Below are 22,480 nucleotides of genomic sequence, written 5' to 3' on the forward strand. Positions count from 1 at the left end.
AATTTCTTACATCAAGACTAAAAATCTTTGCAGGACCATTCCTCAAAAGCACGACCTCATATCAGCATGAAAAACTGGTTCACCGAAGGCAGTATCTGGATCATTGAGTAAAAACATAAACAAGAGACACTGAAGGATTTAGCTTAACAGGGTGGCTTTGTTAAACAACAGCTGCCTTGCCCTCAAGAGTTTGGAAAGTGCTTGTTGAGGAGACTTCACGAATTGATGAAGTACATCAGATAATACATTCACTACCATTGCACTGATGGTACAGGGAGTGAATGCTAAAGGTGGTAGATGGGAATAGCTTATAGGTGTGAACAATATAGTGAGAAACCAATGGACCTCTGCAAGTGTGGTGGTATCTCCCTCTCTATCCAGAGAAATAACTGAAAGCAAAGAAAGCCAGTTGTTTTATCCTTCCAGAGACTTTATAATTTGTGAACCAGTTGCTCTAATTCTCTTTCAAAAAAGTGAAAGAACTCAAAAGAAAAGCTCAGAAATAAAAAGACTTTGAAAACAAAAAGGAACCCTTCACCAAACCCTGAGGACAAGTCCCATTGAACTGTTTCCCCAGTAATTTTACCTCTCCATCCATAAAGATAGTTCACTGTTGTTTATCTGGGTTAGAATCATGTTAAGTACATATAGGTGGTTGATGGTTTGTTAACCTGAGTCTACCAAACAGGTAAATTAGAAACCTATGATAACATGAATTGTTGTGACGACCACAGGAATAGCAGGGCTTGATTTCCAGCATCACACCACAGTGTCATAACACAGCTGTGTTATGGATTGTATTAGGCTTCTTGAGTGTTGTTGGAGCTGCACTCATCCAGCCAAGTGGACAATATTCTACACAATCCTGACTCATACCTCGTAGGTAGTGGATTAGGTGTGTTCACACAAAAGACACAGAAGGTTAGCATGCATGAACAGTAATTAATTAGGAAGGCAAATGGCATGTTTGCCTTTGTTACTGGGAAGTGGAAGTACAAGAATAAATAACATTGACACATTTGTGGCTTTGGGGAGACCAGATCGATAGCACTTTGCATAGCTTTGGTGTCCATTTTTAAGACTGAATCTATTTCCCTCGAGGGCAGTGGAATGAAGGTTTACTAGATTAGTTCCTGGAATAAAAGGGCTCTCATAAGGTAAGTGCTGAGCAATGTAGCCTATTTTCTCTGAAATTTAGAAGAACAAAATGTGATCTTGTTGAACAGCAGCACAATCGAATGATCTTAATGCTGATAGAATTAATATGCTTTGACAACTTCCACTAAAGGTCTTCCTTTGTATTTTCAGGTTGGGATGCAAATTCCCCTTTCTGTAGAATATAGACTTTCATTATAGAATTCAGGTTTATTTGAGGTGGACATGTCTGAATGCTAGAAGAAAATTTTTACGTTGAATTGAAACACGGATAAAGCTGCAATTTTGTAGAGTAAATGATAAAACTGTTGATTCTCTCTAAAGAGAACTAAATATGTTGTGATTGTGAAATAGTTTAAATCTCGGACAAAATTATGATAGGAGGGCTGTCTTAGGTTGACAAATTCAGAAGGAATTACAGATAGTGCGTAACTACAATATCACAAAACACTAGATGGAACTCCAGTAGCTTGATGACCTTGAATAGCTGAGTGGCCTTGCCTCATTCCTTACATTCTTATGTTCTTACTGCTACAGTATAACATTTCTATTTCCCATAAGAGCTAGCCTCATGGCCTCGCTCAGTGAAACTGCCAGTCAGTGCCAAATTATGGGCTGTTCTGTTCTACCAACTTTGGCCACAAACTCAGTACCCTTGGAATCTTTAGCAGCTGGCACACAGAGATCATATTTTATCTTATTTACAGTGATTTCAGAAACGTCCCAGAGGTGAAAGGATTACACCACCCAACAGACCACCCAGTTCCCTGAAGAAAAGGACTGAGCATATACAGTTACTGTACAGATAATGCCCAAATACTTACAATTTTATCAGATCCATAAATCATTTCCAACTGTTTGGCAACCTCAAGTGTCCCATCAGGACTTCCGTCATCAATCACTATAATTTCATAATCAAATCCACTGCAAACAACAACAGAAAATATTATTGAAATGCAAAGTTTTCATGGCAAAACAATCACATTTTAATCAAACAAAACAGTGATCTCTTCTATTGCAAAAATCTGGCGGGGTTCCCCTTTACAAATGCATGTTAAGATTTGATTGCCTAACTGGGGGCCTCGCTGTAGTTTTAAACAGAGCCTGAGCAGGGTGACTATAGCTGTTTCCCCACCAGACTGAAGCAATCAGAGCATATTAACTGCAGAACAGTCCAAATTTTCTAACTCTCCATCTTTGATTTGTGGGACCAGGTTCAACAAGAATGCTCTATGGTTTCCACAAAGATAGTTTTGGCCATACCTCCCCTGGCCACCTTTGAAAAAAGACCCACTTCTCAAAAAATTACTAAAAATAGCTCCTTCAACATTTCTGGTGCAGCTGATGAATCTTCAGCTTTCTCCACCATCCCAAAACCTGCTTCAAGTTGCCTTATGGATTGTTTCAACTCAGCATTCAAAAACTCACATTCACTGAGTGTTTATGGAACTCTATTTTGAAAAATAACATTCCAATATTGAAAATTATGTGGATTTTTCATGTAACATCACATACATTTATCATTCAGATAAAATGAATACCTGGTCACCATCAAGCCCATCCCATTCAGACAACATGCAAAATTTAATTTTCTATAATTCATTCATAGAATATATGAACAACGCTAACTAAATCAGTATTTATCAGCCATCTTTAATTACCTTTCGGCTTGCTATGATTACCCACAATGGCCACAAGACTCTGCTAAGCTAGAGAGACAGTTTTATTTCAAAAGTTTGGTGTAGGAACCACAGGAATGGCCCAAATGGGTAAGAGGCATGGTCAACGCAAGTCAGGTCCAGTGATGTATAAAGTTCGATAGGTGCAGCTGTCCCATATGCACATGGGTCACATGAAAGGTGCACACTCAAACAGTGTGGGAGCAAAGCATGCTGGTGCCTCAACAGCCTTCCTGACTGTTCCAGAACCTGAGGTTTTTCCCTCTTCATCAAGTGTTGAAGTTATCTTGGAATCGGAGACGGACACGGCAGATTTCGTCACCACGACATCTTTACTGCCTTGAGAAGAGAGAGTGAATTTTTTCCGAGATGCTCCGGGCGCAAGAGGCAAGCTACTGTGCATTACATTCTGCCTGTATCAGAGTTGGAAGAACCTGACCTGGTGCTAAAACGCTGCAGGAGGAACTATATTTAAAAATTAAATCCTATATTTTTGGACTCGGGGTGGGGATGTGAAGATGTAGAGATTGTAACAAGGTCAGCCAGGTAGACCTCACGGAAGAATTCCCTGATTGGACCACAGTAACAGACACAATCAGGAATCACTGGCTAACAGATAAGAACATGATTATCAGACATCCTGTTCACTGAGAAAGCTGGATCAGTGTCAAGGACTCTCCACCTGTAAGTGGAAGGGTGAACTCTGTGATGGGATACCAGTTTGACAGAAGTTATTTCACCTGCCTTTGAACCAGGAGACTCAGGTATATATCCCACCTGCTTCAGATGTAGGTAATATCATCTCTCAACAGGTTGATTAGAACACATGCACATGATCATGTCTGCTCTGTTTCAGGCCTCAACTCCTCTTTCCTGTCAGCTTTCAGAATATCAACTACTCCAGCTTTCAAAAATCTCTCTCTTTAAATAACTTAAACAATCTTACTTCCATGAGGACATTCACTGCCCCAAGAGAAGAAATTGCTTTGTCTCATTTTTAAATGGATGTCCCTTATTCCTTTACAATGAGGAAGTGGAGGAGGCTGGTACACTTGCAACATTTAAAAGGCATCTGGATGGGTATATGAATAGGAAGGGTTTTGAGGGGTATGAGCCAGGTGCTGGCAAATGGGACTAGATTAGGTTGGGATATCTGGTCGACATGGACAAGTTGGACCGAAGGATCTGTTTCCGTGCTGTGCATCTCTATGACTCTATGTCCCATAGTTTGAGATTCCCCACTAGCATATATATATATATATATATATGCTTACAGTGATGAAGAAGTCTGCAAGGCATGATTTTGAAAGTGTGTTAAGGTGGTCTGTTCAGTTTCATTGCTTGCTTTAGGTCTTGTTATGGTTTCAATACAACTAAGTGGCTTATTAGGCCACCTCAGAGTCAAAAATGCTGCTGAGTCACTTGCAGGCCAAATTAGGTAAATAAAGCTGATTTGTTGCCTAAAAAGAAATCAGCCAATCTGACAAGTTTTTACAACATGGTTGCATGGTTACCATTGGACTAAATTTTATTAATTGAATTGAAATTTCCCATCTGCCAAGTGGAACTCTAACGTATGTCCCCAAAACAATAGCCTGAAGCTCTGGATTACAATCCCAGTGACATTACCTCGTGCCACTACTTCCCACCACTTTAGTCGTATAATCATCCGGGTGATGAAATAAGCTTAAACTCAATTACAGAAAGAGTCTTGTTCAACTCCCTAAGACCACAAAGCAAAGCTGCAAAAAATCAATATAGCTTACAATGCTGATTATTCTCAATTAATCAATAACGGCCTGTTTCCACACTGTACTGTAATCTAATCTAATCTAATCTTAAAAATGGTCTCCTTTCTCAGGAGCATTTGGTTTTGTTTTTAAAAAAGTAGTGAAAATTTATACTTGTCATATAGGCTGGAAAACTATCCTAGAGGGCAACAACTCTGGGAGAAAAAATAATTTTTAAACTCTAATCTAACTACTTGTTTGTGTGTTCTTTACATATGTCCCAAAGTTTCTTGCCACCTCAATGCATCTCCCAACGACCATTTTTCTCTATAAAAATAGCTCCAGCTGTTTAAAGATATCCTGACAAGAAAAGCTCATGATTTGGTATTTTAGTTGTTCTCATTTATACTTTAAATCAACAGGCTCAAAACTGCTAATGGTCCATGGATCAAAGATGAACATGCTACCCTGACTGCTAGTCTAACAAAACCTTGTACAAACTCGGTATGATAAAACTAAATCATATTATACAAGCCATCCAATTCAAAACAACATTTTATTTCCCAAAGGCCTCACCATACTGGTCCAAATTTTGCAGTCAGTGATGTTCACTACTGTGCTCGGGGGAAATAAAACTTCACACAAAGATCCATCCACAAATGACCTAGCTTCACTTTTATTTTTAAGAACAGTCGTTTAAAATTGAACACTAGATAAAGGGGATGCCTTTGTCCATAGCAGCAGTGTTATCAGCAAGCAAGGTGAGCAGCCAGTCATATCAAAGTATCCTTTCACAGTAAAACAGCAACTTAAGATCCTTCATTTTTATTTAAATATTCAGATAATGAAATAAATGTAAAACTCAAAAAAGTAAACTAAAGATTTTAGTTTTTTTAAAAAAAAAACTGGAGAAATGTGGCACTCCAGAAATCTGAATTAGCTTTTCAAGACCTGTATTTAGTAATAACTATGAAGTTAGTAGACCATAAAAAACCCATTTACACCCTTTCAAAAAGTATTTTTTTTCTGGAGGATTTTACAGCAAAATTAACAGCATGAAAGTGGAACTCTTTCTCATTTTATGATTGCAAGGGAGATTGCACATTGTGGAAATCCTTATATCATGCCCCAAGGAAGAACACAGACAGTGGTTTCTGAACTTCAACATGATTTTGTGCATGCTCAGATTCCCAAAGTTGTTGTCAGTTGCAGTGTCAATACAACAGTTAAATCCATGTCAATTCTTCAAATCTTCAACAATGTAAAGGCTACGACCTCCAATTGACTCTCCTGTTTTATAAATTTTTTTAGCAAGTATCGCTGCACTTGGGAATCCCAGACATTGATGTATAACATTGTACTTTCCACATTGAAGAAATGTTTGTCATAATTGGGCCTATTCTCTTTATCTAAATTAGACTATTTATCTAAAATCCAGCTCTTTTAGGTATTATTGTATCATCTGTAGATGAGTGGATGATTTCATTAATGTGCTTATCAAAATCATTAATGAAAATCATAAATAACAACCACAATAAAAAGTTCTTCTAGAACACGGTCTTTGAAGGTCTACTTCTGTGGGTAACTGCCAGCAAGTTTGGAACAGTGATGATGATGTCACTTTAAAAGGTTATTTTGTCCTGATTTTTTTTTGGAAGACAGGGTGCAAAGGCAGAAGCGCCAAGCAGTCTACCAGAACTAGAGTAACTGGCGTGTGAGGCCCATAAAGTTTTTAAAACCAGTTGGAACAATGGAAGCAGCCTGATTTGGTGTGGCCAGCTCCCACAGATCAGGCTTCCAAGTTTTTTTTTTAAGCAGTAGCATCAGAAGGTGTTTTGGGGTCTCAGAAGAGTTGCAAGTGAATGACTCCTTGCTGCTACTTGCTGTGAAATCTCTTACTATTGTTTCCTCCTGGATTGGAGAACTACATGTAAGAACTTGGTGTCTGAACTTGTCATTTTGCCAAGGGGTGTGTTTATGTGGTGTTACTATATTGGAACAGTTAATTAGTAATGGGTACTGTATCTATTATTCAGTTAAGTTTTCCAATAGTCAGGTTATTCTAAATTCCTATTTTTGTTCCTTTAGTATTTAAACATAGTGCTTAAATAAATTGTACTTTGCTTAACATCAAGTAGTTTGACCAGTGGCATCACATCTGGATCACTCACTTCACACCTACCTGTAACGATAAGAAAAAAGTTAGGGTCTGGGCTACCTTCTTAACATTTGGGGGGAGGGGGGGGTTGATCTGCTGTGCAACAGGAACCATTTCAGAAAGGATGTTCCCATAATGGAGAGTGTGCAAAAAATATTAGACTGATTCCTGGTGTAGCAAGACTGATGTATGGAGAGAGATTGAAGAGATTGTAATCCTAATTGATTCATTCTCTGGAGATTAGAGGAATGGAGGTGGAGGCAGGGGAGGAATCTCACAGAACCTTGGAACATTCTAACAGGACTAAACAGGGTAAATGTAGGATGTCCCTGATGAATGGAGGGTCCAGAGCTAGGGGTCACAGTTTAACAATATGGGTTATGCCATTTGGGATTGAGATGAGGAGAGATTTCTTTACCCACAGCGGGTAAGCCTGTAGACTTCTCTGCTTGGAAAGCAGTTGAGGATAAAACATTGAATGCTTTCAGGAAGGAGTTAGATATAGTTTTTTTACAGCGAAAGGGATCAAAGGGTATGGGGAGAAAGCAAAACCAAACAACTGAGTTGGATGATCAGCCATGATCATATTGAATGGTAGAGCAGGCATGATGGACTGAATGGCATACTCCTGCTCTTATTTTGTACATTTCAGTCTTCTTTTTTGACTACCAATTGCAATCAAAAAAGAGTGACAGAATATTCACCACTTGCCTGGATAGATACAGGCACAACAAAGCATTCAAGAAATCAGGTGGTCAAGCATCCATGGGTCCAAAATAGGATATTCTAAATTGATCCAAAGTCAGAAATCAGGCCTGACAAAATATTGGCCAAACTAAATTAACAGGATCCATCAGTTATCAATACAGAAAACAGTGGAGACCAAGGTCAAAGAGGTCACAAAGGTTCAGGGGGAATCAATTACAACCAACTTGAGGGTTGTGAATTGGAGAAATATCAGACTTTCTGAAAGGATTGAAACCAACGTGCCCATTCTAAAAGATGAGAGACTTAAAAAACCAATATATAATTTCAGTTACATCATACTGTAATTTGCTATAAATTCTGTGTCCTACGATTTTATACTCTACAACCACCTGATGAAGGAGCAGCCCTCCGAAAGCTAGTGCTTCCAAATAAACTTGTTTAAATATAACCTGGTGTTGTGTGATTTTTAACTTTCTACACCCCAGTCCAACACCAGCACCTCCAAATCAGACTTTCTGGCACCTTGACTTCCAGTAGCTGAACAGAAATTCAAAGATCATTAGAAAGCACTTTCCAAACCCATGACCATTTTGATCTTGAGGAACAAAGACATCAGAATGTCACCACCTGCAAGTTCCCCTCCAACCCACTGACTCTGAAAGATATTGCCATTCCTTCTGTTACTGGGTGAAAATCCTGGAATTCCCTCCCTAATGGCATTGTGGGTTAACCTACAGCACATAGACTTCAATGGTGTAAGAACGCAACTCATCACCATCTTCAAGGGCAATGAAGATAGGCAACGTAAGATGGCCCAGGAGAAGATCCATCTTTGTGGTACCGAGCGAATGTAACATTGGAGAGGAAGATTCCAACAACCCAGCTCAAATACTTGGATCACTGTGGGCAATATCCTCAGAAAGATAGATATGGACAGAGAGTAAATATTATGGGAATTTGGGAAATGCTCAGTGTTTTTACTAAGGAATATTTTGTTCACAAAATCAATTTGAACTCAAAGTTTGGGAGAAGATTTGTAGCTCGGGTGCTCGTTGTTGTGGTTGTGTTTGCCAAGCTGGGAATTTGTGTTGCAGACGTTTTGTCCCTTGTCTAGGTGACATCCTCAGTGCTTGGGAGCCTCCTGTGAAGCGCTTCTGTGATGTTTCCTTCGGCATTTATAGTGGTTTGTATCTGCCGCTTCCGGTTGTCAGTTCCAGCTGTCCGCTGCAGTGGCCGGTATATTGGGTCCAGGTCAATGTGCTTATTGATTAAATAGATTCAATCAATAAGCACATCGACCTGGACCCAATATACCAGCCACTGCAGCGAACAGCTGGAACCGACAACCGGAAGCGGCAGATACAAACCACTATAAATGCCGAAGGAAACATCACAGAAGCGCTTCACAGGAGGTTCCCAAGCACTGAGGATGTCACCTAGACAGGGGACAAAACGTCTGCAACACAAATTCCCAGCTCGGCGAACACAACCACAACATCAGCTTGAACTGCAAACTGAATTCTATATGCCTCTGTCTGCATCACTGACAAGAGCGTTTGGGTGAAGTGTTCTTAATGTAAAAACTAGTCAAGTGTCCAACGCACAGACGACACAAGAAATCAACACCATGAAGAACAGCTTTGATTAGCATCTCTGCTACTAAAAATATTGGTTTGCTCCATCACCATGATATTTTCACTTCTATAATTATTATATACAATTAGGGGCCTTACTCTTGTCATTCTTAGTCAGCTGCCACAACTGCCATCTAAAAGGGCCAAACATCATGGGAACACTCTCTTCTTCAAATCATGGAACATTATGATTTGAACACATAATACTTGTTATTACTGGGTCAATATCTGGAATTCCTTTTCTTAAAAGATCACAGCAACACTATTACCTCAAGGACTACCATGGCTCATGATTACTTCCTCAAAAAAAAAACTTAATCAGGTTAGAGAAGCATGATCGCAATCTTTGAAAACTGTGCCAAGATTCCAACCTACCAGTTTCCTAGTGGCTATAAGTAGCAAGTATAACATTTCTTTTCAACATCTCATTTTCAAACAACAATGGCAACCAGTTAGCCTATAATTCAAAATCTGATAAACTTCAGAGTTATGAATCACAAGCTCATGTTATACTTACCATTTTCTTTTAGCACCCCAATTGTCACCATGTCCCTCAACCCAATTAACCTTGAATGTATTAATTATGTCTTAAAACTTATTGTATTACCGCTCTTCAGCAGTCACATGGTAGTACTCTGTAAAAATGAAAATTATGACTAACATCCTCCCTCTTTGATGAAACAATGAGATCTTTACAAATATAACTTAATTTTTCCTTTTTGTTCTCTCCATTCTTATGACAACAATTTGCTTCAGAACTATCATTTAGGATATCAAGAAAAGTCTCCTCTTTTCAAAGAGTGGTTGTTCTATACACATCAGAATCTAGAGAGCTTTTATTTATTACCTTCTCTGAAAGATAGAGCATACAACAATGCTGCATTCTCTCAGTACTCCACTGGAGTGTAAATTTAGAATTGTGTTGAATATGTATTTAGAATATATCCAAAGTGAATCTTGAATCTGAGGCACAACTGGTATCAGATTATCAAACCTAATACTTGGATCAAATCAAGTACTGAGTTACTCTTTATATTAAATTTTTAAAAAGCAGCAGCAAAATTTGGCACTTTGAAATCAGGTTATAAGGAATAATGGGTTTACAGATTAGGAGAGGCAATGAGGTGTTGACCATATACAACATAGTTGGTGACCCACAGAGATGCAAAGGAGAGACTTCCATGAGAGATATTCAAATCTAACTCCTCCATCCAAACATATGTTTTGATACTTCCTTGAATCGCACACATGGATTCCCTCATAAAATTGCATTGTTGCCTATGTTTCGAAGTAAGTAGCCTTGTTTACAAACAGCCTAATTCTACCTAATTCCGCCTAATTTCTACACATGAACAACAGAGATCAGGAGCCAATGCTATAACTTCTATCCTTGGTGGTGCTCTTCATGTATTATTCTTTTGCAGCCTCAGCCTGTCATGACCATGCAAGCGTCTCTTTTGCATCTCAGTAGGTCACCAACTATGCTGATATGGCTAACGCCTCATTGTCTATCCTAATCTGTAAACCCATTATTCCTTATAAACTGATTTCAAAGTGTCAAACTTTTCTGCTGCTTTTAAAAAATTTAATATAAAGAGCAACTCAGTATTAGGTTTGATGAGCTGGTACCAGTTATGCCTCAGTTTCAAAATTCACTCTTGTTATATTCTAAGGGGCAACTTTTTAACACAGAGGGTGGTACGGGTATGTAATGAACTGCCAGAGGAAGTAGTGGAGGCTAGTACAATTCTAACATTTAAAAGGCATTTGGATGGGTATATGAATAGGAAGGGTTTGGAGGGATATGGGCCAGGATGACCCTATAAATACATATTCAGTATATATTCTAAATTTACACTCCAGTGGAAAACTGAGGGAGTACGGGATTGTTGCAAATGCTATCTTTCAGAGAAGGTAATAAATAAAGGCTCCCTAGATTCTGACATGTATACAACAGCCACTCTTTGAAAACAGGAGACTTTTCTTGGTATCCCAAACAACAACGTTTCCTTAAACAACTTTATCAAACATGGATTACTTGGGGTCATTCATTGATTTGTTGTTTGTTAAGTATTGGCTATGCACAAATTGCATTATGAATTTTCCAACCTGACAATTGTCAGCTTTGACAAAAATGGGCTGTACCTCATTTTGGAATGCGTTGAATACATGATGAAATTCAAGATATTTCTTTTAACTTATTATAGATCATATCTGTGAGAAGTGTGAATGAAGCTCAGTAACCTTTCAGTTATACAATTTTCAATTACTAAACTTCACCACAATAACAGAGTGTATAAATGTAACAATGATGTTGCTAAGCCTTGTAGACATTAACGTCTGTGATTAATTAACCACAGTAGAAGGCAGTACTTATCACAACCGATTTTTGGGTTCCTCAGCTAGGAGGGAGGGAGGGAAGCAGAAACATAACACAGCTGCTAATCCTGGTTGCCTGTTGAAAAATACATGTGCACATAATCAGCATTTTGGATGCAGTATTCTTCACAGTTTCACCATACTATAGCCTGTTTACTCTTGGTTTAAGTTTACATATAAACAATGGTTATTTGTTTTTTGGTGCCTATGAAACTGTACTCCATCTTACAGATGGTCATAAATTTTGAGAAGAAAATCTGTAAAGATTTCAGAGAAACAAAAATACAACTATTAAATTAAAGCTATTAAAAATAATGATGCTCACGCCAATGTTAATGTTTTAGGTCTATTTTTAATTCTTCTTTTGCCCTGCAGCTACATTATATAGTTTCAGAGTTACATGTTTACCAAATCTACAGGAAACTAAACAATTAGGTTTGAACACAACTGAGATTAACACCCTATCCAGTTTTTTAAAAAAAAGACGTTCCTCCTATAGGTTTCCTTCCTTCATTTTAGGTCCCGCATTTTCTGACTGAAATGGCAGGCAGCCAAGTTACTCTCAGTGCTTAGTCAATCTTGCCCTGTAACTAAAGGCTGGAATGTTCAGAGTTGCTGGTTGCCTGCCCGTCAGTTTTTTTCTACTTCACCGGACAAAGTGTATATGCTCCACTCAAAGCCTCTACCAAAAGATAAGTTGTCGCCAATGCACCTACTGTGGGAATTATTTATTTTATAGATGCTACATTCAAAGGCTAAACAGGCATTATAATTAAAGAAAGAGAAGAAATAAATGTAAAGTGTATAATTCAAACATTCAAATTTTGAAATTGCTTCACAGCCTAAGTTATATTGGTTTGGAACATTTTTAAAATAAACTGACATGTTTTTGCACCATTATTGTGCTAACATACTTCATACAGAGGTAGATCAAATCCAGTGAAAGTTACAGTCAAATAACTTGTGCTGTTCTGGTATACATCATTTCTGCCTGTGGACTCCACCATTTTTACTGTCCAGAGCATACTGTCATTTCGTTCCTCATTGCAAATGAAAGTGAACTGCACAGAGTGGTTATTAATTCAGGGCAATTCAGTGGGCAACCAGCACATGTAGCCAGATAAATTATGCACATCTGTCACTTCTCAGAAAGTAAAAGATACAATTTTAAAGCCTTGGTCTTCAATGTTGCAGGTTTCAGAAATCATAGGCAGCAAAACACTAATTTAACAACATTAACCCACAAGCTACAGTTTATGCTGGTGTTTTTGTTTTACCCACCTTAATAAAAGTAAGTTGCTTTTCAAAATCCTGAATACTACTCTGAATACTCAGGAGGTAAAAAGACATTTTTTTGGATTGGATACTTTTTTTTTTAATGCAGGCTCTTAGCCCACAATCTTAGCACGACAGAACGAACGGGGCTCATGCAAGCCAGTGATCTAATTGTTCATGTAACTAAATATGGTAGACTCCTGCTGTAACATGCTACTTGGGAGTCAGCCAAATGGCTTGTTATAACAATGTGCATCCTACTGACAGGGTGGTTGAAAAGAACAAGGCTCAGTTAAGGAAAATGGAGTAAAGCCTACGTAGAATTATATGGGGATGGTGAATATTTGCTTCACTCATTATCATAGTTAATATTAAATACCTTCTGCCAGCAATGCCAAATTGAAAAAGGTTTTAAGCTACAACTTTTCAGATTTTCATTCAGAAATGTAAACAGCGAGGGCCTGCATATACTTAGTTCAGAGGATTAGTTTTCTGCATTGCATAACAAATATACAAGCCCTAGGTTGTATGTAGGTTTACAAATTAAAACATGCTGCACTCAGAATCTTGTATGGAAAAAAATGGAACACAAAAACACCAATTGAAAAGAACATAAGAAACAGGAGCAGAAGTCAGCCATTCCGCCCCTGCTGCCTGCCCCATCTTTCAAAACAGAATCATGGCTGATCTGCCCCAGGTCCTCACATCTCTCTCTCGTGCCAGCTGAGCACAGCCATCAACTCTGATATTTCAAAAATTGAGCTCCCCTGCAAGTATTTTCCATGATCTGTCCTCCACGGCTTTTTAGGGTAGAGAACTCTAGATATTCAATACCCTGTAGAAGAAATTCCTTTTCATCTCAAGTTTTAAGTGAGCTACAGAACAACAGGTAGATTTGGTGCCAAGATTGCGATTTCACTGCTGGTGTGTTCATCTTCCCAATATCTATCCTGTCAAATCCCATCATTATCTTGTATATTTCAATGCTATCACCCCTCATTGTTCTAAACACTAATGAATAAAGGCCTAAATGTTTAGCCTTTCTTAATAAGTCAACCATTTCATCCCAGGAAAAAGCCTAGTGAATCGCTTTTGAACTGCGTCCAATGCCAGTATCTCCTTTTTCAAATAATGTACACAATACTCCAGGTGCGGCCTCACCAACAGCCTGCACAACATAAAATGATTTCCCTATTCTTTAAACTTCAACCCCTTAGGAATAACGGCCAAAATTATATTTGTCTTTTTTAATTGACTGATGCACATAAATGCCAACCTCTTGCATTTTATGCACAAGAATAATTTGATTCCTTTTTGTGTATTTAAATAACAATCTGTCTTTTCATTCTTCTTACCCAAGCACATGACCTCCCATTTTCCTACGATAAAGTCCATCTTCCAAGCTTTTGTTCAAATACCTAAATTATCCAAATACCCCTGAAGATTCTTTCTGACCTCACCACAACAAGCCCTCATACCTACTTTTATATTGTCAATGTTGGATACATTACATTCTGTCCCCTCTAAGATATTAATATAGATAGTAAGTCTTTAAAATCCTAGGGCCAGGCTTCCTTGTGAATTGCACAGCCATTCCAGGGTCCACACATGCATATGAATGTGCCAAAAGCATCTTCCCACCATTGACTTCCTACCGTGCATGGAACTCAGAGGGCCCTGGTTGAAAGAGGTGGGCAAGGAGAGTATTTAATGAAAAACTAAGGAAGGCAAAATGCTGAAGTAGTGATAGGCCAGAGGAATGTGAATGTTTTTATGTTTATCATTTTCATTGACTTATTCTATTTGACCAGAGTAAACGTTGCTGATCATTATGAATTATCTGCTTAAATGCCTGCCACTGCTCATTCACTGACTTTACCCTTAGTCTATTTTCCCAATCTGCTTTAGACAACTCTTCCTTCATATCTCTGGAACTGTCATTATTTTAAATGAGGACACTGGTCTACAACTAGAGTTACTCCCCGTCAAACTGATTTTAAAAAAAAAAACTTTACTATGTTAAATCTATAATTTAACAAATTTAATAAAATTGTCTGTGACAGGATGTTAACAAAACCATCTGCAGACCCACAAAATATAGAAAGATGGGTTCGGAACTACACTATTAACAGCTCCAAATTGATCATTCAGAAAACAAAGTGAAAATCTTGCTCAGATTATGTAAAATTTGCCAAATACCACATTTGCTGCATTTTTGGAAGGCATGTTTCATTGGCTAGGAGTCTAATTCATTACTTTGAAAAGAATCTTGGCTCAAATTATGAATAGAGATATAAAATTTCACTTACTGTACATTAATACAGTACATGTTTGAACACAGTCAATACATGATTTTTCAGATGTCGAATTCCAAATATCACTAAAAGGTAAAACCTTATAGAATCAGGATTTAATATATCATAGTAACTTGAGTACATGAATAGGCAATCTAAAAGTACAGCAACCTGTATAGTACAACTAGATGTGGAAGGAAAGTATACTATGCAAATGATACAATGAGCAGCAATTACATTTTCTAATTTATTCTATTTATGCTGTGGTGCCACTCAAAATGTGGTCTGTTAGCACAACATATTGCCTCAGGCTAGAAGTCTTAAACTGCTTGTTGAGTTACAATTCAAAATTAACTTTATAATCCCATCTCTGCTAACTATTTCCAACATGCCAGCTGTTGCATTTATGCAAGAAAATCAGGATTATGTTGGCAGCAAACCAGGTAAAGAATGAGACAGGATTGAAGGGTTATGTTATTATACCAACTCTCCACCCCACAGGTATATTCATTTCATTGTTTAGTAATTACAATACAAAACCTCCTCCAGCAATTCCTATTCAAAAGCTTTCATAATTTCCAAGTTTGTTCAAATTATCGTCAATCACTGGTGTATACCCATTGATGGAGCTTTTCCTTATTAAACAGGGCAATTTATCCTATATTTCAAAAGATAGTGACATTGTTTCCACTTGCTCCACATAGCCAAGTTTACAAATGTCCTTCCCAGTCATATGGCCTACCATATTGCTTTACAAAAATGTTACAGTAAGGTCTGGAACTTACACTATATGTAGTATCGCCACACCTGACCATGTAACTTAGGCTCTTCAGGCATCAATTTTTGTTAATAGCCCTTTTTATATTACGTTTGCCAGCATCAGATATAAAGAGGACAAGTGTTAACCATCCAGGACCTGGTGTTTTCTGGGGTCTAAGTGACCATCAAAAGTAGTCGCAAACCCCCGAAATTACTTCCCATCTTTGATATTAAAGCACCTAATTAATTTCATGGATTTTCACAGGAATTATAAAATCATTGTATGTTATAACCAAAAGGTAGCTAATCAGCCCAACACCAACTATTGAAAATAATTATCAGTAGTCATCTTCCCTTGTTCATTTCTACAGCCCTGAAATTTGTTCCCTTCCAAGTATATATCTGCTTCCCTTCTGAAAGGGGCTATTGAATTTTCTTTTACTACCCTTTCATGCAGTACTTTCTTGTGGATAATAATTTTTTGTTATTTATCTCCATGGCTCTTTCCCTCCAGTTACATCTATATTTTTTGGCTAATGACCATCTCCAATGGTGGAAAGTTGCTTCCCATGCAATCTATTAACTCCAAATCTCCACTTAGCCCTCTGCTCTTAGCTTCTGTAGTCTCTAAAGAACTGAAGTTTCTCATCCTCAGTATAATTCAAGTAAATCTATTTCATTTTTATCACCCTGGAGGAGAGGTAAGAATTAAAATGTGCATATATTCCTTTTTCATAAAAAAAAACAGGATTAAGCTTCCTTACCTGCTTGCATAATAAGTAACTTCCCAACTCTCAGTAACCAGTTAAAGAAAACCAGAGGTATACAACTGCAAAGTGGTTTAATATTCTCAGTAGAGCAGAATAATTGAATAAGTTTACATGGAAACTAGTTAGACACCTAAGAGTTATCCAACTGAATCTGATGATTATTCCAATTTATTTCTATAGGTAACTAAACTCAGGTCCCTCAATTAGTATAAGTGACTTTATCTTGACATCCCTAGACTAATAGTTTACTCTGAATTAATGGTCTGCATATAAGTAGATAAATCATCATGCTTGGAATATAAAAACAAATTCCTTCTACTGAAGTTTATCATTTAATTAGTGCCTTACATTTGAATTATTTTTTAATCCAAATTCAATTTACCAATCCAAACAGGACCTTATCAGTGAAATACACTGCCTAATATGAACTTAATCACATGACCAATATTGAAGGATGTGTGATTGGGTCATCTGAGCACAGTGCATTGTCAAGTAGAGAGCATTTGAGAAGATGGTTAGTTTGATGTCCACCATCATTCCTAAACATTGAAGTAAAATACAAAAGCAGTATAAAATAGCAGTAGCAATACAGAAAATAGTAGTCCAAAAATAATAACTCATTGATCGCAGTAATTGATCCACTTGCAGAACAATAGAATAATTATTTATTGCCAGCAACATACTTCAACAAAAGAGACAGGGCTTGCACTTCAACTTGTCCTGAAGTCAGAGCATTGAGTATAGGAGTTAGGAGGTCATGTTGTGGCTGTACAGGACGTTGATTAGGTCACTTTTGGAATATTGCATGCAATTCTGGTGTCCCTCCTATAGGAAAGATACTGTGAAACTTGAAAGGGGTCAGAAAAGATTTACAAGGATGTTGCCAGGGTTGGAGGGTTTGAGCTATAGGGAGAGGCGGAATAGACGGGTGCTGTTTTCCATGGAGTGTCGGCGGCTGAGGAGGGACCTTATAGAGGTTTATACAGTCATGAGGGGCATGGATACGGTAAATAGACAAGATTTTTTTTCCCTGGGGAGGGAGTCTAGAACTAGAGGGCAAAGGGTGAGAGAGGAAAGACTTTAAAAGGGACCTAAGGGGCAACACCTTCACACAAAGGGTGGTGAGCTGCCAGTGGAAGTGGTGGAGGCTGGCACAATCACAACATTTAAAAGGCATCCAGATGGGTACATGAATAGGAGGGGTTTAGAGGGATATGGGCCAAGTGCTGGCAAATGGGTCTAGATTAATTTAGGATATCTGGTCGGCATGGATGAGTTGGACCGAAGGATCTGTTTCCATGCTGGACATCTCTAGAACTCCAAAGTGATTCATCAAAAAAATTTAGAACTGACTATGTTCTTAGATCAGTGTTACAAAAACCACTGGTCTAAACTTAGGGCAGATACTCCCAGAAAGAGCGAAAATACAAATCAATAAAATTCCTGAACTTATTCTTCACCATAAATCTGAAAACAACTTCACTGTTGGTGTATCCTTTCTTTTTACAAGCTTTATTGATGAAAATTGCTCAGGTTATAGGGAAAAATACAAAATATAGTTATCATAACAGAGGAATAATTGATGATGAATGCAAGCCACACCTCTCCATGTTTTTGCAGCACTGTTGCTCTTTGCATCTTAAACAACATAAGAGAAAAAAAATTCTCTTGGCAGTTGATGCCTGCAGGATTCACATACCAGAATGTGCCAGAATCGATAGTATTCAAGCTAACTTAAATAGCTGTGATCCAACCGGTGAATGTTGTTGTAATTCATAGGAAACAGAACCACATGAAATGTTAGTGTAGAAGTGTTTTCCATATATCATGCTGTCCCAACATTTTCATTGGATATTCTACAGAAACAGATGAGGCATTTGGTTTCAGAGGACCTGAAAGCACAATCACTGCAAATTGTTTTTAACATTACAATTTCATTCTTGCAGGAGTTGAAGAAGTTGAAGTAGTTCAACAACAGCCGAGGTCTCCCAAACAGACACCAATAACTGACCTGGGCAGAGAACTTGTTTTGAGTGCATGAATTTGTTTTAACTGGCCAATAGGTAAATTTTGAATCTATTTCAGTATCAGCACAAATTCTGAGGAACTCCTAATCAACACTGAAATTAGCAGTGCTTTACAGGAGGATACTGTGTTATTAGAAATGGAACGGAGAAGAAAAGCCCAAATGAACTGAATCCAGTAAACAGATCAATGAAGAGAAACAAACCTTCCCAATAGCCAAGCCTTCTGCTTTATGAGTGAATTCTGACAACTTGAGCTGGAGACTGAAATGAAGCCAAACATCCAGATGGAGCCTGTCTAAGTGGAAATTTCTGTCAAAACATGTGCTGTTAATAGGAAGCAAACTACACACATAACTAATATGAAATATATGAACTATAATTGTGCATCTTGTAGAGCACTCAAATTCCAATTGTGAATTCAGATATAGCTGCTATAAAGTTTTAAGGCATTTATGGTTAACCAGTGTGCTATTACAATATTTAAAAAGCAAAATAAAGCAATGCTAGAAATCAAATAAAAACAAAAAATGCTAGAGAAACTCAGCAGCAATGGAAAAGGTGTTAACATTTCAAGTCTAATAATAACTTTTTCAAAACATGAAGCAGCTGGAAAATGTTGTAATTGGCTGTTTTATTAAAATTGGTTAATTTGAACTGCAATTCTACTGTCGAGGAAAAAAAGTCAATTTTTAGTTCAATCTAACAAAAAATTGGAATTGCGACAAATTTGTGCTATGCAGTGCACGTAATTGAATATTTTGAGCATCATCTACTATAGTCACCCACAATTGCAGAAAGAGAAGGAAACATGTAAAATCCAAATATATTAAACAGCATAATTTAATGTCAAATTACTCTGCAATTCTCTTCTTTACCAGAAAGTCCAGTGTTTTAAAAAAAAGACAGTGTCTTTGTCTTGCTGTCCTTCTTGCCCATGATTTTGTAACTGAATTAAGATGATCCACAACACTCATGATTGGACTAAGTGGCAGTCTTATTCAGAAATGCTACAAATATATGTCAAGTCAAATTGTCACAATGAATCAGTCAGGAGGCGACTGATGTTGTGGAAGACTTTGGAAAGTTCTGCTCTGCTAATCTAACAGAACATCAACTGGAGGTTGAATAGTGGGGCTGAAATGGAACAGTATTCCATTTTGTATTACTTCATATCTGTCACCCTGAAAAAAAAATCACCCAAAAATTAAAGTTTAATTAAACAGACAGCATAACTTCAAAATGTTGATTGATTTAAAATGTGCAAATGTCTACAGTTGGAAACAATATAATATTCAGAAGGACTTAAATGTTTAAAACTTAGGAAAACTGAAAGTGGCTGTGGAAAAAATGTTGATTCATGCACACGACATCTGTAGCTGAAGTGAGTTTATCATAGTTGTTTAACGTGACTTGGTGTTTGCTATTATCCAGCATTACCACATCTGGAGATACGTTTGTTCTAACTGGTTGCTATGTTAGGGCCATAGCAACACAACAACCAATGCTTGCCGATTTTATTAGGCCACTAAAACCACTGCTGGCCGTGGCCCAATAGCACAGTTTTCCTGTATCAATACAGGAGCAGCTATGATCAGAGTGTTATAGTAACACAAGTAAAAGAAGCATTGAGGTAAGTCTGAATTGTGTTTCACAAGAAAAACAGCTAGCAGTATGGTAAATCATTTCTCTTTTGTCAATCATTTTAATCAACCTAACACTGAGTTCAGAATACCTGTAACTCGCATTTATATCATCTTGAATACATTAAAAACTGTCCCAAGGTACTTCACACAATCCTATGGAACAAAATGGGACATTGGTGACTATTTCAGTTTTTGCTATTTACCATCAAACTAAATTCATTATTTCTCTGTGAAAGACATCTACTTTCTAATAAGAGGAAGTCAATTATGATGTTTGACTATAATCTATCCTATATTTCAAGCTTACATTTTTGTGTATTTCCTGCCTGCATCATTTAACCTGAGATTATCACATGATCAATTTTTTATTATTCATCAACAGATGACATATTTGGCACACCATTTATACTTTCAAGGCAGACTGTTTCAAACAGTTGCTTGAGGTGGCCATGTGCCATATTCCTCCCCTGCCTATGCAGCAGACCAGACCAACCAGAATCTCCAGTTATTGCCCCCAAGGAATCAAAGTTGCTGTAATAAATACTGATGCCAGTATGAAGTGAATGTAAAATAACGGGTTGAAGCATTCTTCCCTTAATGTTTACCAGGAAAAGATTCATGGGAGGGGAGGCTCTAAGCCTCTGAAAGTTGTGGTATACATCAAAGTATGCTTTCGTTTGTTTCCTACAACCACAACCTACAGAGAGTTACCTGGTATTTTTGACTGACCATTGATTTTGGCGCTTGCTAAACCAAGTTTTACTACATTCATACTTCTCCCGTAAATCAAATGTAGCTTTTTAAATTTCAATTCCCAGGAAAATTCTGTACCAATTAATAGATGAATCACTTTTCCACTATTCTGCAAGCAGAAATCATGAAGCGATAAAGGAAAAATTTACAAATTCAATATTCCCCAAATGTAAATTTCAGAATGAGAAGTCACTGTTGTAACGTAGGCATAATGGCCCCAATTTTGTGGTTGTCATGGAACAAAAGAAAAATCAGCAAGTGTTCATTGTCATTACACAACCACGAAACCGATAGCAACTTCTGGCATTTGCCAGAAACTAGGAAATCCAGAAGTTGCTGTCAGTGATTCCCCAGTCTTTTGAAGAGTGCACTGATAATTTTGCCATGTCAATTTTACTTGATTTAACATGAACTTCTGTTTTATGCTATTAATCTTGCTGAAAAATCTCTTTAAAAAGGTTCCACATTGTTAAATGACTCATAATTGAGTTTCCAGGCATCATACAAAGCTCACAGCATTCAGCAACCTCTCTGGCCCTGAAAAACTTACTTCACGTTTGTGGAATATCAACTTATCACAATCAAGTCTACTTATGCTACTTCATCTTCTACTTTAATACTGTGTACTTTCCTATTCATTCTTCAGTTTGCAAGACGATTTAAAAAAGGATAAACCATTTCCTGTTTGCTGTCTTAGAATTCTTAAATGAGATCGGCTGCTCAGCCTGCTTGAAAACAGCAATATTACTGAATGTCAGACTAAAAGTTACATTGGGAAAGGGGAAATACACATGACAACAAATTGCTAATTTCAGTGGAATGCTTTCCTAAGGTCAGCAGCAAATGCTATCATTGAGGAGAAAGTGAGGTCTGCAGATGCTGGAGATCAGAGATGGAAATGTGTTGCTGGAAAAGCGCAGCAGGTCAGGCAGCATCTAGGGAACAGGAGAATCGACGTTTCGGGCATTAGCCCTTCCTGAAGAAGGGCTAATGCCCGAAACGTCGATTCTCCTGTTCCCTAGATGCTGCCTGACCTGCTGCCTGACCTGCTGAGCTTTTCCAGCAACACATTTCCATCAGCAAATGGTATCACTTCACCAGTGGCTGCAAAAACTTAGCCACCGTCAGATATTTTGTTCATTATTGAATCAGCAATACACTGCATCAAGGCGATGTTTTTTCTAGTTCTTTTCAGATTATTAATGCACAGGGTAGAGTTAAATGTCATTTTGCTCCACTTACAGTTGACACAAACCAATAATGTACAGCTGTCAGTAACTAGCAATATAAGGACCAAATCAGCCTGCGGTCAACAGCATGGAATTTCCAGCTGTCCAGTACTGTATGCTTTGTCAGACATTCTTTGGTGCTTTTTACTCCTGTCACATACCTTTGACTCATTAACAGAATGTCAACTTACATACCAGAAAGTTGCTCAATCTTGCCCACCTGAGATCCAAGACAAAGGTGTACCAAGTACTCGCAGAATTTATGCTAATAACACAAAGACAGGTAG

General features: G+C 37.7%; 1 protein-coding gene across 1 annotated transcript in view; it reads right to left on the minus strand.

The window, feature by feature from the left end:
- dpm1 (dolichyl-phosphate mannosyltransferase subunit 1, catalytic) overlaps nucleotides 1-22,480 on the minus strand; it is a 96,194-nt gene that overhangs the window by 62,460 nt on the left and 11,254 nt on the right. The window contains exon 3 of the mRNA XM_043710256.2: nucleotides 1,980-2,079. Within this exon, the coding sequence (XP_043566191.1) occupies nucleotides 1,980-2,079 (100 nt within the window). The remainder of the gene's footprint in view (nucleotides 1-1,979; nucleotides 2,080-22,480) is intronic.

The sequence above is a fragment of the Chiloscyllium plagiosum genome, unplaced genomic scaffold, assembly GCF_037043375.1.
Source record: "Chiloscyllium plagiosum isolate Xiang-an unplaced genomic scaffold, Cpla_swu_hap1 HiC_scaffold_15, whole genome shotgun sequence".
NCBI lineage: Eukaryota > Metazoa > Chordata > Chondrichthyes > Orectolobiformes > Hemiscylliidae > Chiloscyllium > Chiloscyllium plagiosum.